Source organism: Pectinophora gossypiella, chromosome 15 (assembly GCF_024362695.1).
Source record: "Pectinophora gossypiella chromosome 15, ilPecGoss1.1, whole genome shotgun sequence".
In the NCBI taxonomy this organism is placed as follows: domain Eukaryota; kingdom Metazoa; phylum Arthropoda; class Insecta; order Lepidoptera; family Gelechiidae; genus Pectinophora; species Pectinophora gossypiella.
This window is the reverse complement of record NC_065418.1, coordinates 8,767,826-8,787,747: the sequence shown is the minus strand read 5'-3', so window position 1 is coordinate 8,787,747 and position 19,922 is coordinate 8,767,826. Positions and strand designations below refer to the sequence as shown.

The following is a 19,922-nucleotide window of genomic DNA, read 5'->3' as shown; positions in this document are numbered from 1 at the left end:
AACCGATATGTAAATTAAATTTATTTTATTTTTTTACAAAATTGACCGAACAGTGCGAGATTTCTAGAACGTTTACACTTGCATTAAGTAGACATAAAAGTTATCATTATTCTCTTACAAGTAAGTCTTAATAATCCACCTGTGTTGATAAAGCAATGAGAATCCTGGTGAGACACCGAAACCAGTTTTGTATACTGTATAAAAGTTATAACATGATTTGATGAATTAATCTGTGGACATAAATTTTATCTTAAAATTGTCACTAAGTAAATTATGATTAATATAACCAAAGCGTAATTATAAACTAAAATTATACATTACACATAATATGAATTTACTGATAATCACCTGCACTTATATATATCGCTAATACAATGTATAATACACAGATAGGGGCATTGCACACAGCAGTGGTTCAGAGACGATAGCGCGCAGAGATTACATAAGTACAGCAAATGCATACATTGTTGTATCGTACGTTACGTATACCTGTCGGGAGCCACGCTGCGGTGGCCGGAAGGCTATACCGAAGCAGACCTCGCCCTGGAAATATACACAACCCAATTTGGCTATACTCGTTAATACTATCTTCATAACCGTAGAATAAATAAATAAATTTTCTCACAATGAAAATAAACATATTATACTCTGAGTTAAATAATTTGATCTTTTACAATATATCTATATAAATTGGATTCGTGTAATTTCCAAAACGCGTAATTGAATCAATAAAGGTAAGCACAAAGGTAGCCTTGTCGTTTTGTACTTTGAAATTAAGTTAGAAAAACAAATTTTCAAAGAGCTGCTGAATTCAATCCGTTAAATTAAACTACAAAAACAAAATATAATTCTTAACATAATCTAAATAGTGTAATTTGTAATTAAATCACTCAACAACTTTGCATCAATTATTTATGCGATGTTTTTATCAATTCTGTGTATTACATTTCGTAAACCACCCATTCTTCTTTTCATAAGATATTTTCTTGATATTTATAAAAATGTGGGGCTTTAATGTTTCCTTAGATAAGAAAACAATTATCTTGAAACTAACTATTGGCTCTTAAGATTGTATACTGTTGTATCCATATAAAAGTATAACTAAAATAAATACCTTATGAAGCAAAAATTAACAATTATGTAACCTAAAATTAGTCTAAAAAAACAAAATGCGCACTGTCTTCATTAGACCATTTTAGCCAATAAGAAATAATAACAGCGACAAAATCAATTTTGAAAACATAATTCAAATGCATTAAAAGGCAGATTTAGTCAATACATTTTATTTTTTCAGTTTGAGACATCGCTTGAATAAGTAGAACAACTAAACAAATACAATTTTTCCGATATAAGTTCACACACACAGAAAACGCACATATTGCCACAATAAACTCAAGGTTTCGTAACGAAATAACAGCTATTACTCAATCTCTACTTAGATACGCTCTCAAATAAATAACAAATCCTGAGCGCGTACAAAATACATGATTTGTTTAGCAGGTTACTAGTAAAAGAACAAAAAATGTATATTAAAAATAGTAATGATTGCCCAGCTACCCATATCATAGTGAAGTTAGTATTAAGTTATACTGTACAGTAGACGTGTTAGTGACCTGCGACCTACAGCTATGCATCTAACCACTTTATGATTGTCTGTTATATTACCTGTCTACTCCCGCCGGGATTATATTCTATAGTATTTAGCGCCTGCCGTGACAGATCGTACATGACCGTAACGAAGATCCTAATGCATAGTAAAAGAATATGCAGCGAAACATAAAAGAGACAATACAACTAGTATCTCTTCACTATCCGATAACTTACATACTATTATATATATAGCCTACAAGTTAATCGTTATATTAATCAGATTTATGCAACAGTTTACCTTACAACCGTATTACCGAAGCGAATAAGAGTTATACATATACTAATAACAGCTAGATATATTACATAGTCCAATTCTATACACTCATAAGGGGACCGCGCACTCGACCGGACCGCACTCGGCGCCGCGGTGACACCGTCCACTACGGGTACTTCATATAAATTCTACGTCAACGTCTAGTAGACAAAAATATTACTCTATGCGGGTCGTTCCGTCGACTCAGTCGCCGAAGTCCATGCGCAGCGCGGCGACGGCCTGCGCGGCCTCGTCGGGCGCGTCCGCGGCGTCCGCCGCGTCGCCGGCGCCCTCCAGCGGGTCGCTGGCGTCACCCGCGTCCGCCGCCTCCGACGCGTCGGACGCATCCGACGCGGCCGCCACGGGCTCGCAGGACAGGCTCTCGTCGGCGGGGTCGAGCGCCGCGTCGTTGGAGTCGGCCGCGTCCTTGCGCTGGCGGCTGGCCATGTACTGGCGGTGCGCGTACTTGTTGAAGCGCCGCTTGGCCATGAACAGCGTGGCGATGGTGCGCGGCGCCAGGCGCACGGCGGCCGCGCGCGACGTGATGCCGCCGCGGCGGCACTCGCCACACGTGTAGTCCAGTACGTTCAGCGCCGACACCGTCTGCCTAACGCACTCTGCCACAACAACCACACACGTTACTATACACCGACTTTACATCACGGTCAAACTTTGGAACTCGTCTGTTACGTGCACGGCACTATAAAATAAGTACAATCTAATTTTATTTATTACAATAAGTTTTTTCCCCTTAAAGTTCAATGAGGAATCCGGTTGTGAGATTATTTGTATAGAATATTTCTTAAAACCGGCACCATAGCAGACGAGCTCAGCACTACAGTTCCACCTACACCTAAAACAAGACAATGCATGGCACACACATATTTGCATATAATATAATATCAGACGACGGTACACCTTATGATCTATGGCTCATTTTTTATCTCGACTTCAACTATTGAGGCAGTTTAACTGTGTATATATATTATTATCATGCTTTTTTATATTTATCAACTAACACAACAGTAGTCATAAATATATTTCAACACTTGGATTTTATTTTGAGGCGATACATTTACTTCTGGGATAACTCAGGCTGTTCATCTAAGGTGTTATCATTCCGTTTAAAATGCATCAGTCTATTTCTAAATAACGGTAGTTAAGATAGCGATATAATGTAGAAAATAAGCATAGGATATACATAACGTACTAGGATCTACATAGACAAACCGATAGAAGACTTTATGTTTGATGTAATGAAACATAATGCACATGCCCACTATGCAGGAATATAGCGAAGCCGCAAACGTGGGGATGCCTCGCTTGATAAAAATAATAGCTACATCCCCACCCTTGATTAAAATACAGGCAATACTAATAAAATAAGGCTGTAATAAAACGATGAGTGTGTGTACTTTCAATAGATTCTGAAAACATGGTAACAAAATGAAGCATTCCACATGTCTATGACCTTGTATTATACGCAAAAAAATAAAGAAAGTAGACCCACAAGTCGTTTTATGCGCGCCGAAATGAGAAGGATCGGGAGGTAAGCGTTGCGTCTACTCGTTCGACGACGTACCTTGATGGTGCTGCCTATCACACAGCTTACAAATGACGAGCTGCATTGTCCCCTTGGGCCCGATGAAGGAGCGCTCGCACAACGGGCAGTAGCGTCCGATGCGATACGCCCTACGCACGCACACACACATACGCACCGTACGCGCAAGCACCGGAACACAGAAACACGCTATTAGTATTGAGATCGACACTTGGCTCCGAGTCGATCTCGGCCTTTATTACTTATCTTCATGGCTCTGGTCTGTACAGTGTCGGGTGTACGGAAGTGATATGGATATTATGTTATAAAAATAATATCATAATAAAGGGAGAATTTAATTTATAGGGTTGTATTCTTGACTTGTGTAGTGTTTGAGTACTTTTGATAACGTATGCATATACAAATAATGTATTACATAAATAGAGTATATCATGTGTTTGTATAGAGCCGAAAGACAAGTAATAAAATTAACAAATCAAGTTAGTGAACGCTCAAAAATGATGGGAGGTATTGATGAGTCTACGCCCGTGTTAGTTTTACAGATGGAGGATGAGTTAGTCGGATCGGCAATGGCGATGTAAGGACGACCATTGTCACTCACGTAATTGAGGCAATACTACATTCGACGGATACCTTAAAGACAAAGCGACTCCAAACTACGAACGTATTGCATCAATTAGACTTTAATACACGGTAGGAATAAAAAAAAATTGGACAGTGAAGTAAATTAATTACAGTAAAAGGTATTAAATTTGAACCCAAAATTATATAAGCTATAGTTGTGCTCACATCCCTAGTAAATGATTTTACTTTATTGTCCTTTTCAACATTGATAGGTCATTGCTTGTTATAATGTTTTTGAAATTAATAAGATGCATTCACATTAACTGACTACACAGAGAACATCAACTAGAATAAACAATGACCCACACAATCAAAGATGTATAAGTAATTACTTATATTAACAAAGTGTAGCATGCAACTTATTAAATACTGGTGTGTGCTGATTCTTTGACGGGTTTTCACAATACTGTACGAAAGGATGATTACACTGAAATTATTTTTTTTTCTTTTAATTAGAATAGATTAAAACTGCGACTATTTATAAGGTACTAGTTATTGGAGATCGTGAAAACCCGCGCCGATAACGCTGTTGGGGGATAGAGAACATACTGCGGGGGCCAAAATGCTACGAGAACCAGAGAAAAAGCGGATGTCGACAGAGTGAAGGCAGACGCGACAGAACGATTCGTTAGTCCACATCGACACGCATGAGTGACGTGAGTAGCTACCAAGGCCAGTTAACAGAAACATATGACACATAGATCGTTGAAAACACTTTGAAAAACTTTGTACTTTGTCATCTGCGTCCCTCGATATACACTCTTCTTGTAAATGGAACTACGGGTTCACGTTTTGTTGGAGCCCCTCTTGGTTTTACTTGAAAAATACGGAATAACAATGTTTTAATTTCTCAACAGTTGTAAACTTCGTCTTACATATAATGTGCCAAAAAGTATCTTACTGTCTATAATTATAATTCATATACATGAAATTGTAGACAGTTATAAAAAGGTTATTAATTACAGAAGATTCTTCACTCGAATATTAATCAGAAACAAGTTAAGGAAAATTTTGGATTAGTAAGCCAAAACCAATTGAAAGATGCAATATAACTATTATATCAGTGAAGAACCCAATGTGCAGGAACACAGAAACGGGTACAATGTTAACATTGCTGTTTGTGTTAGCTAGTTTAAAATTTCACATTGCTCGTCGTATATATTCCTTACTAGCCTCTATGTAAATCATTACCACAATCTGGTGTAGAACTATTCCAATTAGTTCCAGTTCAAATGGACGACTCGCTGATAAAATTGTGGTATCAGTAGTAAAAACAATACTATCTCGCATTCGCTATTCGAAGTATTGGATCACATGGAACTTATTAGACAAGCCACTAGTGTCTCGTATATGGCTGTCATTATATTTTTATTAAAATCCGTAACAAAATTAAAACTACACAGTTTTAAGACCCGGTTTCACAAGCTTTTGAACTAATGGTCTAAACAAACAATAAATTTGGTAAGAAATCCAATTGGAAATTAGACCGAAAAGATATGATCTCGGTTTTGTTCTCTAGACTGTGAAACAGGTATTATTATATAGCTCTACATATTATGTTCATATTTAGCACAAGGTACTAGTTAATACGTCTTTCAAATAGATTAATTCATGCACGCTATAATGTGGAATTATATGATTTTCAACTACTGGAGTAAAAAGAGACATTCTACTAATAATCTCATGGTTTACAATTTAACTGGCAGCACTTTTGATACTAACACGAAGTCAAATGAATAGCAATGTGTGATTAATTCACTAACGCAATAGTACTACAAAGTACATAATATTTACCGAGGTGTTTACGTTAGCGAAATACCTAAAGCACATTTGAAAGTCGAATAGTACCTCGTACTAAAGCACAATATCCGTAGAGCAGTTTATGCCTTCATTGGCCACTACACGAATGAGGGACCTCACTGATAATTTCGTTAATGATTTGCTTTGGCTATTGCTATCGAATACGACTACGTAAAATTATAATCGAATTCTAAATATTATCACAAATTATGACGGATTAGAAAATATAATCCTGTTTATCACAATACTACATGTTCGCCCGCGACTCCGTTCGCGTGCCTCGGATATCTAATAAAAGCTTTCTACTTCTGAAAGATTTTCAAATTCGGTTTGGTATTTCTAGAGATTACTTCCTATAAACAAACTTACAAACATTAGTTGTTTACAATATTAGTGTAGATAACTGCAGTATTGTAGATATTTCTTGATGTAAAATAGTGGAATAAAACAATCATAGTCAAAACACTGGAAATTCTACTCCACGTTGATAGCTTAAATTTTCTTCTCATGGATATGAAATGTCCGAAATAAAAAATGAGAGATAATACCAGCTCGCGACACATAAATTCAAATTCAAAAATATCTTTATTCAGTTGGTAACATAGTTACACTTTGAATCGTCAATTTTTACATAACGAACGTCTCATCCGCCTAAAACTAATGTAGCTTCTCACAACTTGTATAGCCGGGGAAAAGAAGCTGCAAGAAAAACCTCGGCACAGGGCCCTAGACGTTCTTTAAAAAATAAATAAACATAAAATACATAACATACTAAAGAGATTGAAACTTCTAATACTGCACTAGTCAAAATTTGTGTTTTATCCGTATCCGAACCTAAACACGTCCACTGCTGATCCTCACTAACGAATTACAAATTGCAATAGTCTAGCAAATCGTCAGCGACAAAACCAGCGTCTCCACTTAACAGTGTAGTGGACAAAGAAAGTACTAGTTTCACTAAGGAGTGTTATATGGTACTGACCTGGCGCAGGGCGTGCAGAGCGAGTGTGAGTAGACCTTGTGTCCGCCGGGCCCGCGCCGGGTCTGGTGGTGCCACGTGGCGGGCTCGGTCGATGACCCTCCGCCGCCGCCGCCGGGCGACCGCGCCCCGCATGACTTGCATATTGCGCACTCCACGCAGTGCCAGCGGCCTGCAACGGTTAATAAGGGACTTAAAATTAAATGCGATTATTCCTATGTTGCGAAGGGCACTATAAACCATCACACCTGCAAAGGTATTTAGTAACCCATTCTTCACACACCCATTCCACGATATGTTTTTAGGTCCCATATAATACCTGTGCTCATATAAAACCTGCAAACCACGGGATATCAGTTATCTATGATTCAAACATGACTTTTACACACACCAAGTCGAATTCAGTGGTTTAGAGCCCGTGACACTACGATGTAAGTCACCCGTTCTCCGAACAGAGCTATCACGGTTGTATTTTCGGTAGGGCACATAATACAACTGTTGGCATCTGCTGCTGTCATAAACCAGTAGCCGGCTTACAATCTTGCAAACTCGCTCACAATGGGGTGTGGTGGACTGTTTCATACTTTCTCCGATAAAATGTTTTTTTTTTTTCATTTATTAAACTATTTTAACAAAATTTGCGTTTGACAACGATCCACCAGGGGGGTTAAAATGGCCACATCGAAGCAATTCATCTAAGAAAGCAATATTGCAATTTGACATTTGCGCATATAATAGTAAGTGCGCAATGCAAACAACTGTCAAATAGCAATATTGCTTTCTTAGATGAATTGATTCGATGTGGCCATTTTAACCCCCCTGGTCTTAAGCAGCAGGAAACCGCGGTGTGTGTATATGTGTGTATGTACATACCGGCGGGCACGGCGGGCAGCCCGACGCAGTAGCAGTGGAAGCCGCGGTCGCAGAGGTCGCAGAACAGCAGCTTGTCGTCCTCGCCGGGCGCGCCGCAGGTGCCGCACGCCTTGCACTCGGCACACTGCCACGCGTACTCGCGCGCCTTGCGCACCGTGTCCGCGCCCAGCTCCGTGCAGCCCGGGTGCACTGCGGGCGGGCCACGGGTCAGTATTACGCTACATGCTTGCTTTGCTGCTAACATCGGATACGTCAGACATACAAGATCGCACCTTAGGCTATCTTAGATTGGAGACGCCCGGAAGGATATGTGCTTGCATTATGTCCATTTCTAAACGTTTTCGACGAGAAGAAAATGAGTGGGCAGGACTAACATGGAACTTTATTAAATCTAAGAATAATTGTATAAACTATTACATAATAGCGTCAAACACGTGTCTATTAATTTTACTTTGGTCGAAATAGCAACACTTGAGTGTACTAGCTAGCAATACTTTACTATTTCATAACGTATAATTTAGCCCTCGTCTCCGAAGGTGCGCCCGTGCCACACACGTTGGATGGACTTTTATCAGAAGTAAAATACTTTGTGCCGCTGTACAAATTTATATTGAACTCTGAATTCGAACTGTGATTGTGATGATCTGATTTGTTGTGTGAACTTGGCGTGAAGTGAACTTTAAATTAATGACAGGCTTAAAAGGCTACTAGGCCAGAGCCGTTAAACCCTTTCAAAAAAAAAAAAAATAATAACGTATAGAATGGTAGCTACCCCCCCCCCCCCCTCCATTCGTATCGAGCGCCGATCTCACCCCTCCGGGTTTTACTTTAGTCTAAAACGTCTGGACGCCGCTAAGGAGTAGGGTCTCGCTCGCACTTACGCCTTAGGCGGCATGTGGTAAGAATTATATTTTTGTATGTTGTGTCGAGGGTGTGGTGTGGGTAACGAAAGTATTAACAATAGTTACATTTCGCGTTGCAGTTGGCGCAGACGAGGAACCGCTCGTGCGTGTACTTGCGGTTGGCCTCTAGTCGTAGTTTACACACGCGGCACGTCTCCTCGTCGCGAACTTCCTCCTTCACCGCCTCTGCTCCGCTGCTGCGCTTCGTCTTCGTTAACTTCTTTCGCTATACAAACAAAAGAACTCATTATGTAAAACAAGCAATTAATTACAGTGGAACCAAATCTGGCAGCACCTCATAGGATTTTCCTAGAAGCGATAGCGTGCGATCGCTCCCTCTCGCTCTAGCAAACGACGGTTCTGAGTAACAGAAAAGGATAGAAACATAGGAGAGTGCGATGAGGCGCTAAATACATGAAATAAAAAATATAATACCTTCTACATTTGTTTTTTGCCTGCTGCATGACCATTGACTACTGGTGGGGCTATAAAGTGATAGCCAAGGCGTTGTCGACATTTAAACCACCATATTTTCACGTTATTATGTGTTCATAATAATAATGATCACACCACTGTTCAAGAACAAACCAGTTCCCAACACATTGTCATTGAGTATCAAACCAACCTTGGCGGCGGGGCGGTCCCTCGCGGAGTCGTCGCTGGAGCTATCGGAGCGCCAGTCGGGCTCCGAGTCAGAGTCCGAGGGCGCCGGAGACGCGGGCGCGGCCGGCGCCGACATCACTGTGTTCAGGGGGAAGTACCTGCGGCACAACATGCAACGTTAAAACAGTACGACACCAAAGAGATGCGCGTGTTAACCACGCGATAACTAATGACCTAAGGCCTCTGTCTGGTAAACGGAAATAAACATAAGCAGTCTCTTCATACTCGTTGCAGTTAATTATTGATGCCAAAACTCACTCAAAACAAAACACATAACATAAACAGTCTATAGTAGACGACAGGTCGACATGGCAATTCTCTAGTGACGTGACGTTTTCAATATCGATATATTTTTATTATGTATCTAACAAAATGTGAATAAAATAATACCACGTTTTCATTTAAGTTAATATTTATTCATTTGAATTATCTAACGTTAATTTTATTTCTAAAATATTATTATTAGTTTTCAATAATTTCTTAGCAAGTATATGTAAAATATACTTGCTATATTTATAATTTTGATTGACCATAAATAGATTAGATTTCTTTTAAATCTATTGTCTTTCTTTTGTGTTAATGTTAATTTCTAATTCCATAAATTATGTGAGCGAGATTATAATCGATAAACGCGGTCGATACGGACTCGTGCGACACTAAGACTAAGACGCCGCGGGGACTGTGCGGGTGTGCGGGGCGACCCCGCCTCCGCGGCTCACCTCATGCCCCGATTGCCATGTCGACCTGTCGTCAACAGTATATACGTCCCACTGCTGGGCCTCAGGACAGGCCTCCCCTCATTCAACCGGAGGGAGTATGGAGCATACTCCACCACGCTGCTCCACTGCGGGTTGGTGGAGGTGTTTTTACACCTCTTCGGTCTTCAATTATGGCGTCACAAACACAGATGCGTGTGTACAATAATGTCAATGTGTAGTGTCTGTGTATAACGAGGTGTTTGTATGAAGTGTCCGGGGTGTGATGGTGTATGAGCACATACCGCAGCTGGTCGGGCGTGTACACCCTGTAGGAGTGCTGGTACTGGCCGGGCAGCAGCGCGTGCGGGTAGAACCCGGCGGGCGGGCGCACGTGCTCGCGCGGGCGCGGCGGCGGCGCGCGGCGGCGCTGCACCGTGTGCGACTGCAGGTCCACGCACGCGCCGCGCCGGGACACGTTCATGCGCGAGTTGAACTCGCTGGCCGACGCTATCGCCGCTGCCAGCGCCTCCTGTTAAGCCACATTATTTGCTTCAATAACGCCTGCAACGTAACTTGTAACTCGTGTGCCAAAATATATACCTGTCTCATATTGCAAATGACAAGTTCTGATGTGCTACGTGAAATGTGTATATATTTTCGAACGTGAGTTCAAGGCGAGAGATTCAAAAGATCCGTTTCAATGGCAACTCACTTCACGCCTAACATTTTCTTACCTGTCTAGTTTTCTCCAAGTCAACTTTAGGCGGTTCAGGCTTGGTTTCTACAGGTTTTACTTCAGGCTTCATTTCGACACGGTCCACGCGCTCGGTCTTCGTGTCGGGTTCGTCGACTGCGGCCGCCAGCTGTCTCTGCCGCTGGTGAGCGCGATACTCCTCGTACTTGTGAGGGTAGTCTGATAGCATTATGTCCAGGACTTCGCTCGCGTCCACTGCTGTTATACCTGTCGGTGGGTAGGGTAGGTTCAAGACAATGATGTAATGCTTAGGACAAGTATGTCTAAAATTTCAACATTTATATCTTGAGTTACATTACTTCCAAGACAGTTCTTTTTTAGAAGATGCTGAAGATGGTGCAACCCAGCGCCCTTCTGACAATGTTATTCAAGTGTCACAAGATCTCAGTCACTAGAATAAGTCATCAACCCATCATAAAAAACAAGGGAAACTTGTAATTAGTTCCTCAGAGTGGCCCTTTCGATCGAAGACAGCATTTCGATTTACAACAGAATTTTGAAAAAAAGAATCACGCTATGTTAATCACTAATCGAGGAATCGATTGGTATTTTGCTAGTATTTAGAGTATAATAAGATAACTATATTTTTGGACAGTAGAAAGATCAAATAAAATTCTAAAACATGTAATTTATCAGAAGGAGGGGCAGATCATAGTCGTTAAAAAAGAAGAACGACTCAAATAATTTATTTACCAAGGTCGCACAGGGCTTCAGTGACGATGCCCTTGCTTAGCACGTAGTCGCGCTCTTCGCCACAGACGGGCCGCCGCTTCAGCTCCGGGTAGCGTCGCTTGAAGCTCTTCACGCCCAGGAACATCGCCACTTGCTCCTGGATCATCATTACCTGGGAAAGAAAGATATGGATGTTAAAGCGCGCTAAGGGATTGTGACCCTTCTAACATGTTAGTGAGACTGATCACCTGACACCATATGGCTCATTATCCATCTTGGGACTTCATATCAAAAGTCATAAAGAAGCCAGTCTTTTTTTTGTTTGTCATTATATATTGTAAGCCTACCTGGTGTTCCACATCCGGCGTCTCGGGCGGCGGCCACATGTACTCCTTGACATCAGCTGCCGTCCACACTTTGTTACTGCAAACAGCATCAACAACATAAGTTAACATTACCTACCCGAGAAAAGTTTCCAGGTGGGACGCTATTAGCGCTATTCAATGGGATTATGCGAGTTGGCTGAGCTGTATCAAGTAGTATGCAAAAAAAAAGATAGCTAAAGATTTTGCGTCAATAGATAAATTTGGATATCTATAACGGCCTCCGTAGTCCAATGGTTGAGCTTTGGGCTCACGATCAAAAAAATACTTTGTAATCCCTAGTTTGGGTAGGACATAATAGGCTGGTCACCCGATTGTCCAAAAGCAAGAAGATCCGTGCTTCGGAGGGCACGTTAAGCAGTCCGTCCCAGCTTCTATTTACGTAAAGTCGTTACATGAGCCATGTTGGGGCCTTTAGAGGCTCACTAGCAGCCCTGCCACCAGGGTTGATGAGGTGCGACATTGACCTTACAACCCACATGAGAGTAGAAAATAATTAATAACGGGATGAATGGATATTTGGAGTATATAATTTCTGGAAAAGCTTATTAGCTAAGCTCATATCCTATTGGGAAGCTTACCTGTCAAACAAGTCAGCAAACTTAGACTTCTTCATTTTGCTGCTGTCATTGGTAGAGCTTTTCACTGAGCTCTGAGAGTCTTCGTCCAATAAATGCGAGGGCCTGCAAATACACAATGCAAGTTGTACAAACTCTTATCTCCCAATGTTGTTATTTGTCTTACTTTCTGTGTTAAAATAACATGCAGTAGAGGAATTGACATGATAAATTGCATATATTATCGTAGTATTTGTGATCTTTACTGTGACTTACTTGGCGGGTGTGGCGTTATCATCCATCATGCAGGTCTCCTCCTCGAAGAGCTGCACGGTGGTAGTAGCCGGGCCGCAGACTCGCCCGTAGATACCCATGGTTTCCTATAACAATTTACGTATTATAACAACATTTAAAAACGTATTAACACTTATATGTAGGACTGGAATAGAGTTGAACTTTTCCCAAAAATGAAGCAAATACTCATACTTAAAAAGTGGTCAGCCATATCTTGGTCAGTAACAAATTTCATCAACCATGTTTCAAAGATAACTGTGACAGGTCGGTGTGTAGAAGAAATTCTGATCGATCTTGATATCTCATCGGTGGTTACGGGAAAGTGTCACCTCTGTCATCAGTCAGCCCTGCAGTACGCACCTTCATGTACATGGCGCCGCGGCCGCCGCCCCTGCCGCGGCCGCGCCCCGAGCGAGGCGTGCGGCCACGGCCGCCGCGCGAGCCCCGCCCCCCGCGAGTCCCGCGCGCTGGTGTCTCCGGCGACGTCACCGGCTCCTCCATCTTCGGCAGCATGTTCAGCACCACTTTGGGCTCTGTCTCGAATAACTTAATGTCCGATGTCGACGAATTTCTCCTCCGGCTCGACAGCGGTGTCGTACACGAGGACGGCATCTTGTCCAGCGCCTCCGTCATACGGGGCAGCTTGATCCGCGAGCTGGTGGGGTCGATGTCCTCAGGCTTCTCGTCCACAAAGAACTTGTTTGCAGCCTCAACGGCGGGTTCCTCGCGCGGTGGATCGGGCTCCGCGCGCCGCCCTCGCCCTCGACCCCGCCCGCGGGGCTTCGCCAGGATGGTCGGGTGCCGCGGTTGTTCTCTGAAAATCAAATACCATGTTTAATGACGTGACAATTCATATAATTGCAAAAAATCTTTAACAAAACTCAGATAGATGAAACTTATTTAGGTGTACAGATCATAACGCAAAAAAGCAGTCACTTCTGTAAAAAACTGGTCCTGACAAATCTTCAGAGGTAAGCGGAAAACAGTGAAACACTAGGGAGATGGAGAAGATAATTATAAATTATAAAAGATTACAAAATTGTTTATCCTTAACGCTCTTACCCGTCGATGCTTATTGAAACAGAGATGACTCATTCGACTCTCTATTTGCTATTTGTATAGTATTTTATATCATAAATACCTATCTATAACATAAATACCTTGATAATCGAAGTGATCGTTGCGGTCGCTCCTCGAGGGCCGGCACAGGCAAGACGGGCGCGGGTTTGGCGCCCTCGGACACGGGCAGCTTGCGTGGGCGGCCGCGCTTCTTGGGCTGCGGCGTCAGCTGCACGGGCGGCGGCGCGCTCATTGCCTCCACGGGCGGCTCTGCCGGCTTAGGCGCGTCCACCTCCAGCGGATCCTGCGACAGCTCATCCGACGTCGGTGGGAAGTCGTGAGACTCCGAGTTCTCATTAATTATCATTTCTTGCACCTCAGGATGGGAATTTTCTACTGGTACTACCTCGACGACGTCTGAACTTCCCGTTGAAGCATTGGATTCGAGCTCTGGCAAAATGGGTGTCTTCTCTGCACAGTTCATGTCGTTAAAGGCTAACGCTTGAGCCTGTTTCGCTTGTAGATTTGATAAAATATTGTGTAATTTCGAATTACCATTTTTGGAACAATTTTCATTAATTAACAGTGAATGATTAACGATTTTTCCAGCCTGTTTAGTTTCTACATTTGTTTTGGTAGGGGACACCTGTGTGACTTTCGCGGGCACGGGCGTACCTAAAGATTTACTGGACAATAATTGTCCAAGTTTTAACCTTTTAGTTTCTAGCACTGACAGTTCTGGTTCCTTGCTCTGTGGTGGGCTAGTATCTGTAGTGGACGGTCGCTTTCCAGTGTACTTTTTTACTACTGGAGACTTTTCTGTATTTTCTACAATCCTTGAACTTCGTAATCGTTTTCCCATAGGCATAGTTGGGGTATCTGCTAGGGGTTTCTTTCTGCTATTTACAACTTTCTTATGACTCTGTTTGTCATTTACAACTTCCTGAGTATTTTCAGATCCATCATTTTGTTGTGGAGTGCCTGGTCCCTTTGGCTCCTCGGTAATAATTTTTGCTGAAGGACCATGGTCAGTCTTATTTATTTTTAATATTATCCTTGGAGAATCCTGTCCAGAGCTTTGAGTAGAAATTTTATCAGATATGTTGATTTCCAATGGCCTGGTGACATGTTCACCCGGCTCTTTGTGAATACTTTCAGCTGGAACTTGTTCTATAGATACATGAATATCATTAACTTTTGATTGATCTGTGCTAGGTGGGATGGTGATTTCATTTTCATGACCTTTAGAATTATTTTTTTCTCTATAATGTTGTTCACAGCTCATATCAACTTTAATTATGTTTGATTCTGTCCTTATGGGTATTGAATGATTTGCATTAATTCTGTTTTCATCCAGTCTTTTATCCAATCCATCTTTCTTTGTCTCTAATAATTTTTTCAAAAGAGTACAATTCTGTAATGATGAATGTGGCTTCGTTGGAACTTGGTTAAAAGATTCCATTATTGTTCGATTACAAATATCTCCTAATTTCGTATTAGATTCTTTACTCTGTGCTGGTTTCGTTGTGAAGTCTATAGCAATGTCTGATGAAGGAATTTGCTTATGAGTGGTAGATGGTTCATTCTGATTACCTGACTTCTCTGTATGTTTATCAAACTTAGGATCTTCATTTACAATAGACACACAATTTTGTTTTGGTGTTTCAGTCATATATAAATGAGAACTACTTGGTTTACAGTTCATTACTACTTGAGTCATATTAGAAGAAACTCCTTGTAAATCATCAGACTTGGAAGGTTTCACAATCGGTTTTATATTCAGCTTGGACACTTTCGGTATATTTTCATCTATATTATTAGGCTTATATTCGCTGTTGTCATCACTGCTGTTTACTTTCCTATCTTCATCAGATAAGGTTTCTTTAAATGGAATATCAGTCACAGTCTTAATGTTAATTTTCATTACAAGGGGTGGGTTTTTAGTAGAAACATCTTCACTATCAATGTTACTTTTCTGTTGCTCAATTTCCTCCGGTTTTAGTACAGGCTTTATATTCAATTTGGTGATTTTAACATTTTCCTTTTTAGGAGAAGAAGGTGATTTACTTTCTTCTGGTTTGATTAAAGGTTTAATATTCAGTTTTGTTATAACAGGAATATTTTCTTCACTCGGTTTTGATAATTCTTCTGTATCATTGGGTTTTATAATAGGCTTAATATTTATCTTGGTTACAACAGGTATGTGATCAGTGTTATCATCACTGGAATTACCCGTTTCTGATGATTGGTTCTCCGAATCTTTTGATGTATCTTCATCAACAGGCTTAATTATAGGCTTAATATTAATTTTCGTAACAACAGGTATACTATTTCTTTCAGTATCATCATTCAATTCATCACAGTCTTTTTCATCTGAAGATTTTTCTTCAGGATTCCTCAGGGGCTTTATATTTAATTTTGTAACTTTAGGTATATCTTCTACGCTAGATTGAATTTCATTATCTTTAGGTTTAATTACAGGTTTAATATTCAATTTTGATACTACAGGAACTTTCTCTCCCAAACTTTCTGAAGCTTCACTAGTCTCTGAGGGCTTCAAAATGGGTTTTATATTTAATTTCGAAACCACAGGTACATTTTGTTCCTTAGCTTCAGATGCTTCAACCTCTGCAGGTTTCAGAATAGGCTTAATGTTTAATTTTGAAACTACAGGCACTTGGCTCTCTACTTCCTCTGCAGTTTCAGAAGGGTCAGTAGGTTTTACAATAGGTTTTATATTTAATTTTGAAACCACAGGTACTCTTTCTTCTAAGTTTTCTGTTTCACACTCGGTTGGTTTCAAAATAGGCTTAATATTTAGTTTCGTAACAACAGGAATGTGTTCAAGGCTGTCACATACCACTGTTGATTTTCTAGGTGTTTTAGAAGATGATTCTGTGTCAGTTTTGACAACAGGTTTGATTGTTATTTTAGGAATTTCAAAGTCCATTGCTGATTCCGTTAAACAATCTTTTTTAACAGTTTCAAGTGGTTTCAGAGGCTTTATTGTCAATTTGGGGCTAAGGGGCTGTCCCTCAGACTTTGCCACTGATTTAATTGTCAATTTAGGGATTTTTTCTGATTGGTTATCATCAGGTTGGCTAATTACCAATTTAAGTTTTGATACAGATTCCTGTTCCTCATTTTCGTTATGAGGAATACTCTTAATTAGAAGTTTTGGGACATTTTGTTCTGTGTAAAATTTTCCCTCACTGTCAGTGCCAGGTTTCCCAACTTTAATAGTTACTTTTGGAACAACATCAGATGGGCCTTGATCTGAGTTGGATGCTTGATCTGATGTACTATTACTTTCATCATTTTCAGAATATTCAGATTCTGATATTTCACTGCTGCTAGACTTTCTGTGAATATCATTAATCTTTTCCGGTGGTTTTAATATAGGCTTAATATTCAATTTAGTTACACTTGGAATTTGCTCACTCGACTCCCTTTTGAAATCTTCACTTTCTAATGGAGGTTTTATAGGTTTAATAGTCAGTTTGGGAATTGGAGATTTTGGTTCCTCTGTTTGTATATTTCCAAGCTTGATAGTCAACTTAGGTACTTGTTTAGTGCAATCTGATACTTCTTTGACAATACTGGTACTACTAGTACCCTCATCCACACAATCTGATTTACTTTCAGTGGAACATGTCTCTTTTGAAATGCTTAAATTAAATGTGATAGGTGTAACTTTTTTCTGGTCATCACTTTCATTTTTATGCACTTCTGGGGGCACTGGTTGGGATGAGCTCTCTTGCGTTACAACTTCTTGAACTTTCTTTTCTGAACTCACACTTATACTTGTAGTCAGATTTGCAGGTGGATCATTGCTTACAACTTCATTGCACAAGTTTTGTACCACATTTTCAGCTTTTGAAGTTGGACTGGTTTCTAAAGCAGTATCTAGTAATGATGATGGGGTATATTCAGATGATGTTGATTGACACTGTTCACTATCAGGTGTCAATACAGGTTTTTCATCTATAATATCTCTCTGAGCACTGGATGCTGCAATTTTTTGTCTAACAAGTTTAATTTTTTTAGGGGGGCTAATTGATGTTTCTGCTTTGCAGACACTAATTTCACCTAAATTTCTAATCTCTTGTGGCTTAACATTACCATATACAGAAGGTACAGCATCCGATGAACTAGAAACATCTTTTGCAACACTATCACTGGTTGTCTGTTCAGAAGTATCAACATTCACATTTTGAGTGTCCACAGTAGAGGAAACTGTAGAATCAGGGCGGCGATCACTGGGCGCTGGCCTTACCAACCGTCGACGCAGTGGAGACCGTGTCATGGACTCACTTGTTACAGCTCTTCCTTCACTAACACTAGTGTCACTAGATGTGGACTCTGCACTTTCAACAGTTACATTGTCCCGATTATCACTGGACGTCACACACTTTATTGTCCGTTCACATATTTGATTCTCACTAGAGTCTGTTAGATTAGAAATTGATTCTGCCACACTGCTGGAAGGAATATTGGGAGGTAAACTGCTTGGTTTTTCCTCTGAACACATAACTGTTTCCTCAGAGGTTGATTCAGCTGCCACATTCCCAGCAAGACTTGAACTTGCCTGTGGTGATTCTACATGCAAGTTGATTTCAGATATGCTTTGTGATACTACTTTATTTGTATTTTCATGTAAAAGGTTCTCCGTTATTAAATTGGCTGGTATTTCTTCACTTGGAGACACTGATTTATGTTGATTACTTTCTCTTACTGTAGGTTCACTGATAGCATTTGGCAGATCTGCTTGATGTGGTGGATTATCTAATTGTGCATTCTTGGTTGTCACTGGTTCCACGCCTGTGTCACACTCAGTTAAATTGCTTTTCAATGTGCATTCAGCTTGACTACCTATAGGACTCTTCTGTGACACTTCTGTAGAGTTCCCATCATTAGCAGATGTGACAGATGCATTTTCAACTTTTAACTCACTTTTTTCTTCTGATAAGTTTCCTATATAAACATCACTTGCTATTGCCTTACTATGTGATACACAGTCAGATGGAGAATCACTTGATTTTTCACTTCCTTTGGTGTCACTTTCAGATGTTGATGTTTGTGTACAAGATGTTTGGGGATCAGTGTCACTCGACAATGGTTGGGGGACACCGGCAGGGACGTCGGAAGCAGTGCACATGTCGTCGGCGTCAGCATCTGCCGAGCCACGCGATAGTCTCTTGGGGGCATCGGGGCCGTCTACGATCTCATCGATCATGTCGAGGATAGCCTCGGTGCTGGTGTTGACATCTTGCGCGGACGGCGACGGCACGCTGTCGGCGTCAAACGCTTCCTCCGATACGGAAGCGGTTTCGCTGGTTCCGCCGGCTTCCGCTGGGACCTGCAGCATCGCACCGCTTGCACCGCCATCCTCGCACGCTCCGACGTCCTTTTCCCGCGCCGATGCTCGGCGGGAAGCGTTCGTCGCGGCGCCCGCATCGTCTTCCGAGCTCTCCATTATCTACTGTTTTGCGACGCTGTCATATCTGAAATATAAAATGCTCGCTGGGTGATATTTACGTTATGAACTGGTAACCTGACGACGTGCAAGATTGACGAGCCACAGGCACCATTCTAATTCACCATAACGCTACGAAAATTCGTTCACGGGGTCCATACTGTTGATTATATACCTACACATGTACTTCAATTTCATATTCACGACGTTTACCACTCGCCTCGATTACGCGCGGGCTCTTGGGGGCTATTCAACAGCGTAAACCGGCAAACAAAAAGCTTGTATACGCCATTTTTAAAACCAAAGACATGGCAGGTTTGGATGTATGAGCCAATAAAAAATATTTTATACAGACAATTCGGCCATTGTCGTGTTGGTAAACTGCAAGAAGCCCATAGATCGCTCCACTTGAGCTTTTAGCTTGTAAAAAGAGTAATAAATATGTTTTCGACATGTGTTAAAACGAGTCAGACAATAACTCTCCAATGTAAAAGCAATTATTTTTGGTGGCAACAATTTTTATATTTCGTTATGAGTTCACTATTGGATTTATATATTTTTTATTGATTCAAAATTTTCTTATTGTAGTTTTCTTCATGTTGTAACCAGTCTTTTTATTAGGTAGCAAAAATGTAGAAAGAATTACAGTAAAAATAATTAATAAAAACCAAACGGAAATGAAGCGGTTCTATTTACTCACTCATTCATATTTCTGCTGTCTTTG

General features: G+C 40.9%; 1 protein-coding gene across 6 annotated transcripts; it reads right to left on the bottom strand.

The window, feature by feature from the left end:
- Window positions 1-8: 8 nt before the first annotated feature.
- Window positions 9-19,644, bottom strand: LOC126373017 (titin). 6 transcript variants are annotated; one of them, XM_050018970.1, is made up of 15 exons: window positions 19,374-19,644; window positions 13,824-19,226; window positions 13,024-13,477; window positions 12,646-12,749; window positions 12,394-12,495; window positions 11,777-11,852; window positions 11,451-11,601; window positions 10,738-10,964; window positions 10,306-10,532; window positions 9,268-9,403; window positions 8,709-8,868; window positions 7,741-7,929; window positions 6,871-7,039; window positions 3,486-3,595; window positions 9-2,520 (listed from the first exon to the last, which is right to left on the bottom strand). In XM_050018970.1, the coding sequence occupies exons 2-15, from the start codon at window positions 19,196-19,198 to the stop codon at window positions 2,108-2,110; spliced, it is 7,893 nt and encodes a 2,630-aa protein (XP_049874927.1). In that variant the 5' UTR covers window positions 19,199-19,226; window positions 19,374-19,644; the 3' UTR covers window positions 9-2,107. The 6 variants fall into 6 exon arrangements, 4 of the variants coding, with proteins under 4 accessions (XP_049874927.1, XP_049874926.1, XP_049874925.1 ...); XM_050018969.1 differs by having other exon boundaries at window positions 19,378-19,644; XM_050018968.1 differs by having other exon boundaries at window positions 13,824-19,644.
- Between the last annotated feature and the right edge of the window lie 278 nt (window positions 19,645-19,922).

What these genes read in the sequence shown, in the direction of transcription:
- LOC126373017 (XM_050018968.1), bottom strand. Translation starts at nt 19,198, where the DNA reads ATGGAGAGCTCGGAAGACGATGCGGGCGCCGCGACGAACGCTTCCCGC. An exon ending in CGCCAACTGCAACGCGAAAT is followed by an intron (nt 7,930 to 8,708) that starts GTAACTATTGTT and finishes GCCCGCCCGCAG; the next exon opens with TGCACCCGGGCTGCACGGAG. An exon ending in TGATAGGCAGCACCATCAAG is followed by an intron (nt 2,521 to 3,485) that starts GTACGTCGTCGA and finishes TTGTTGTGGCAG; the next exon opens with AGTGCGTTAGGCAGACGGTG.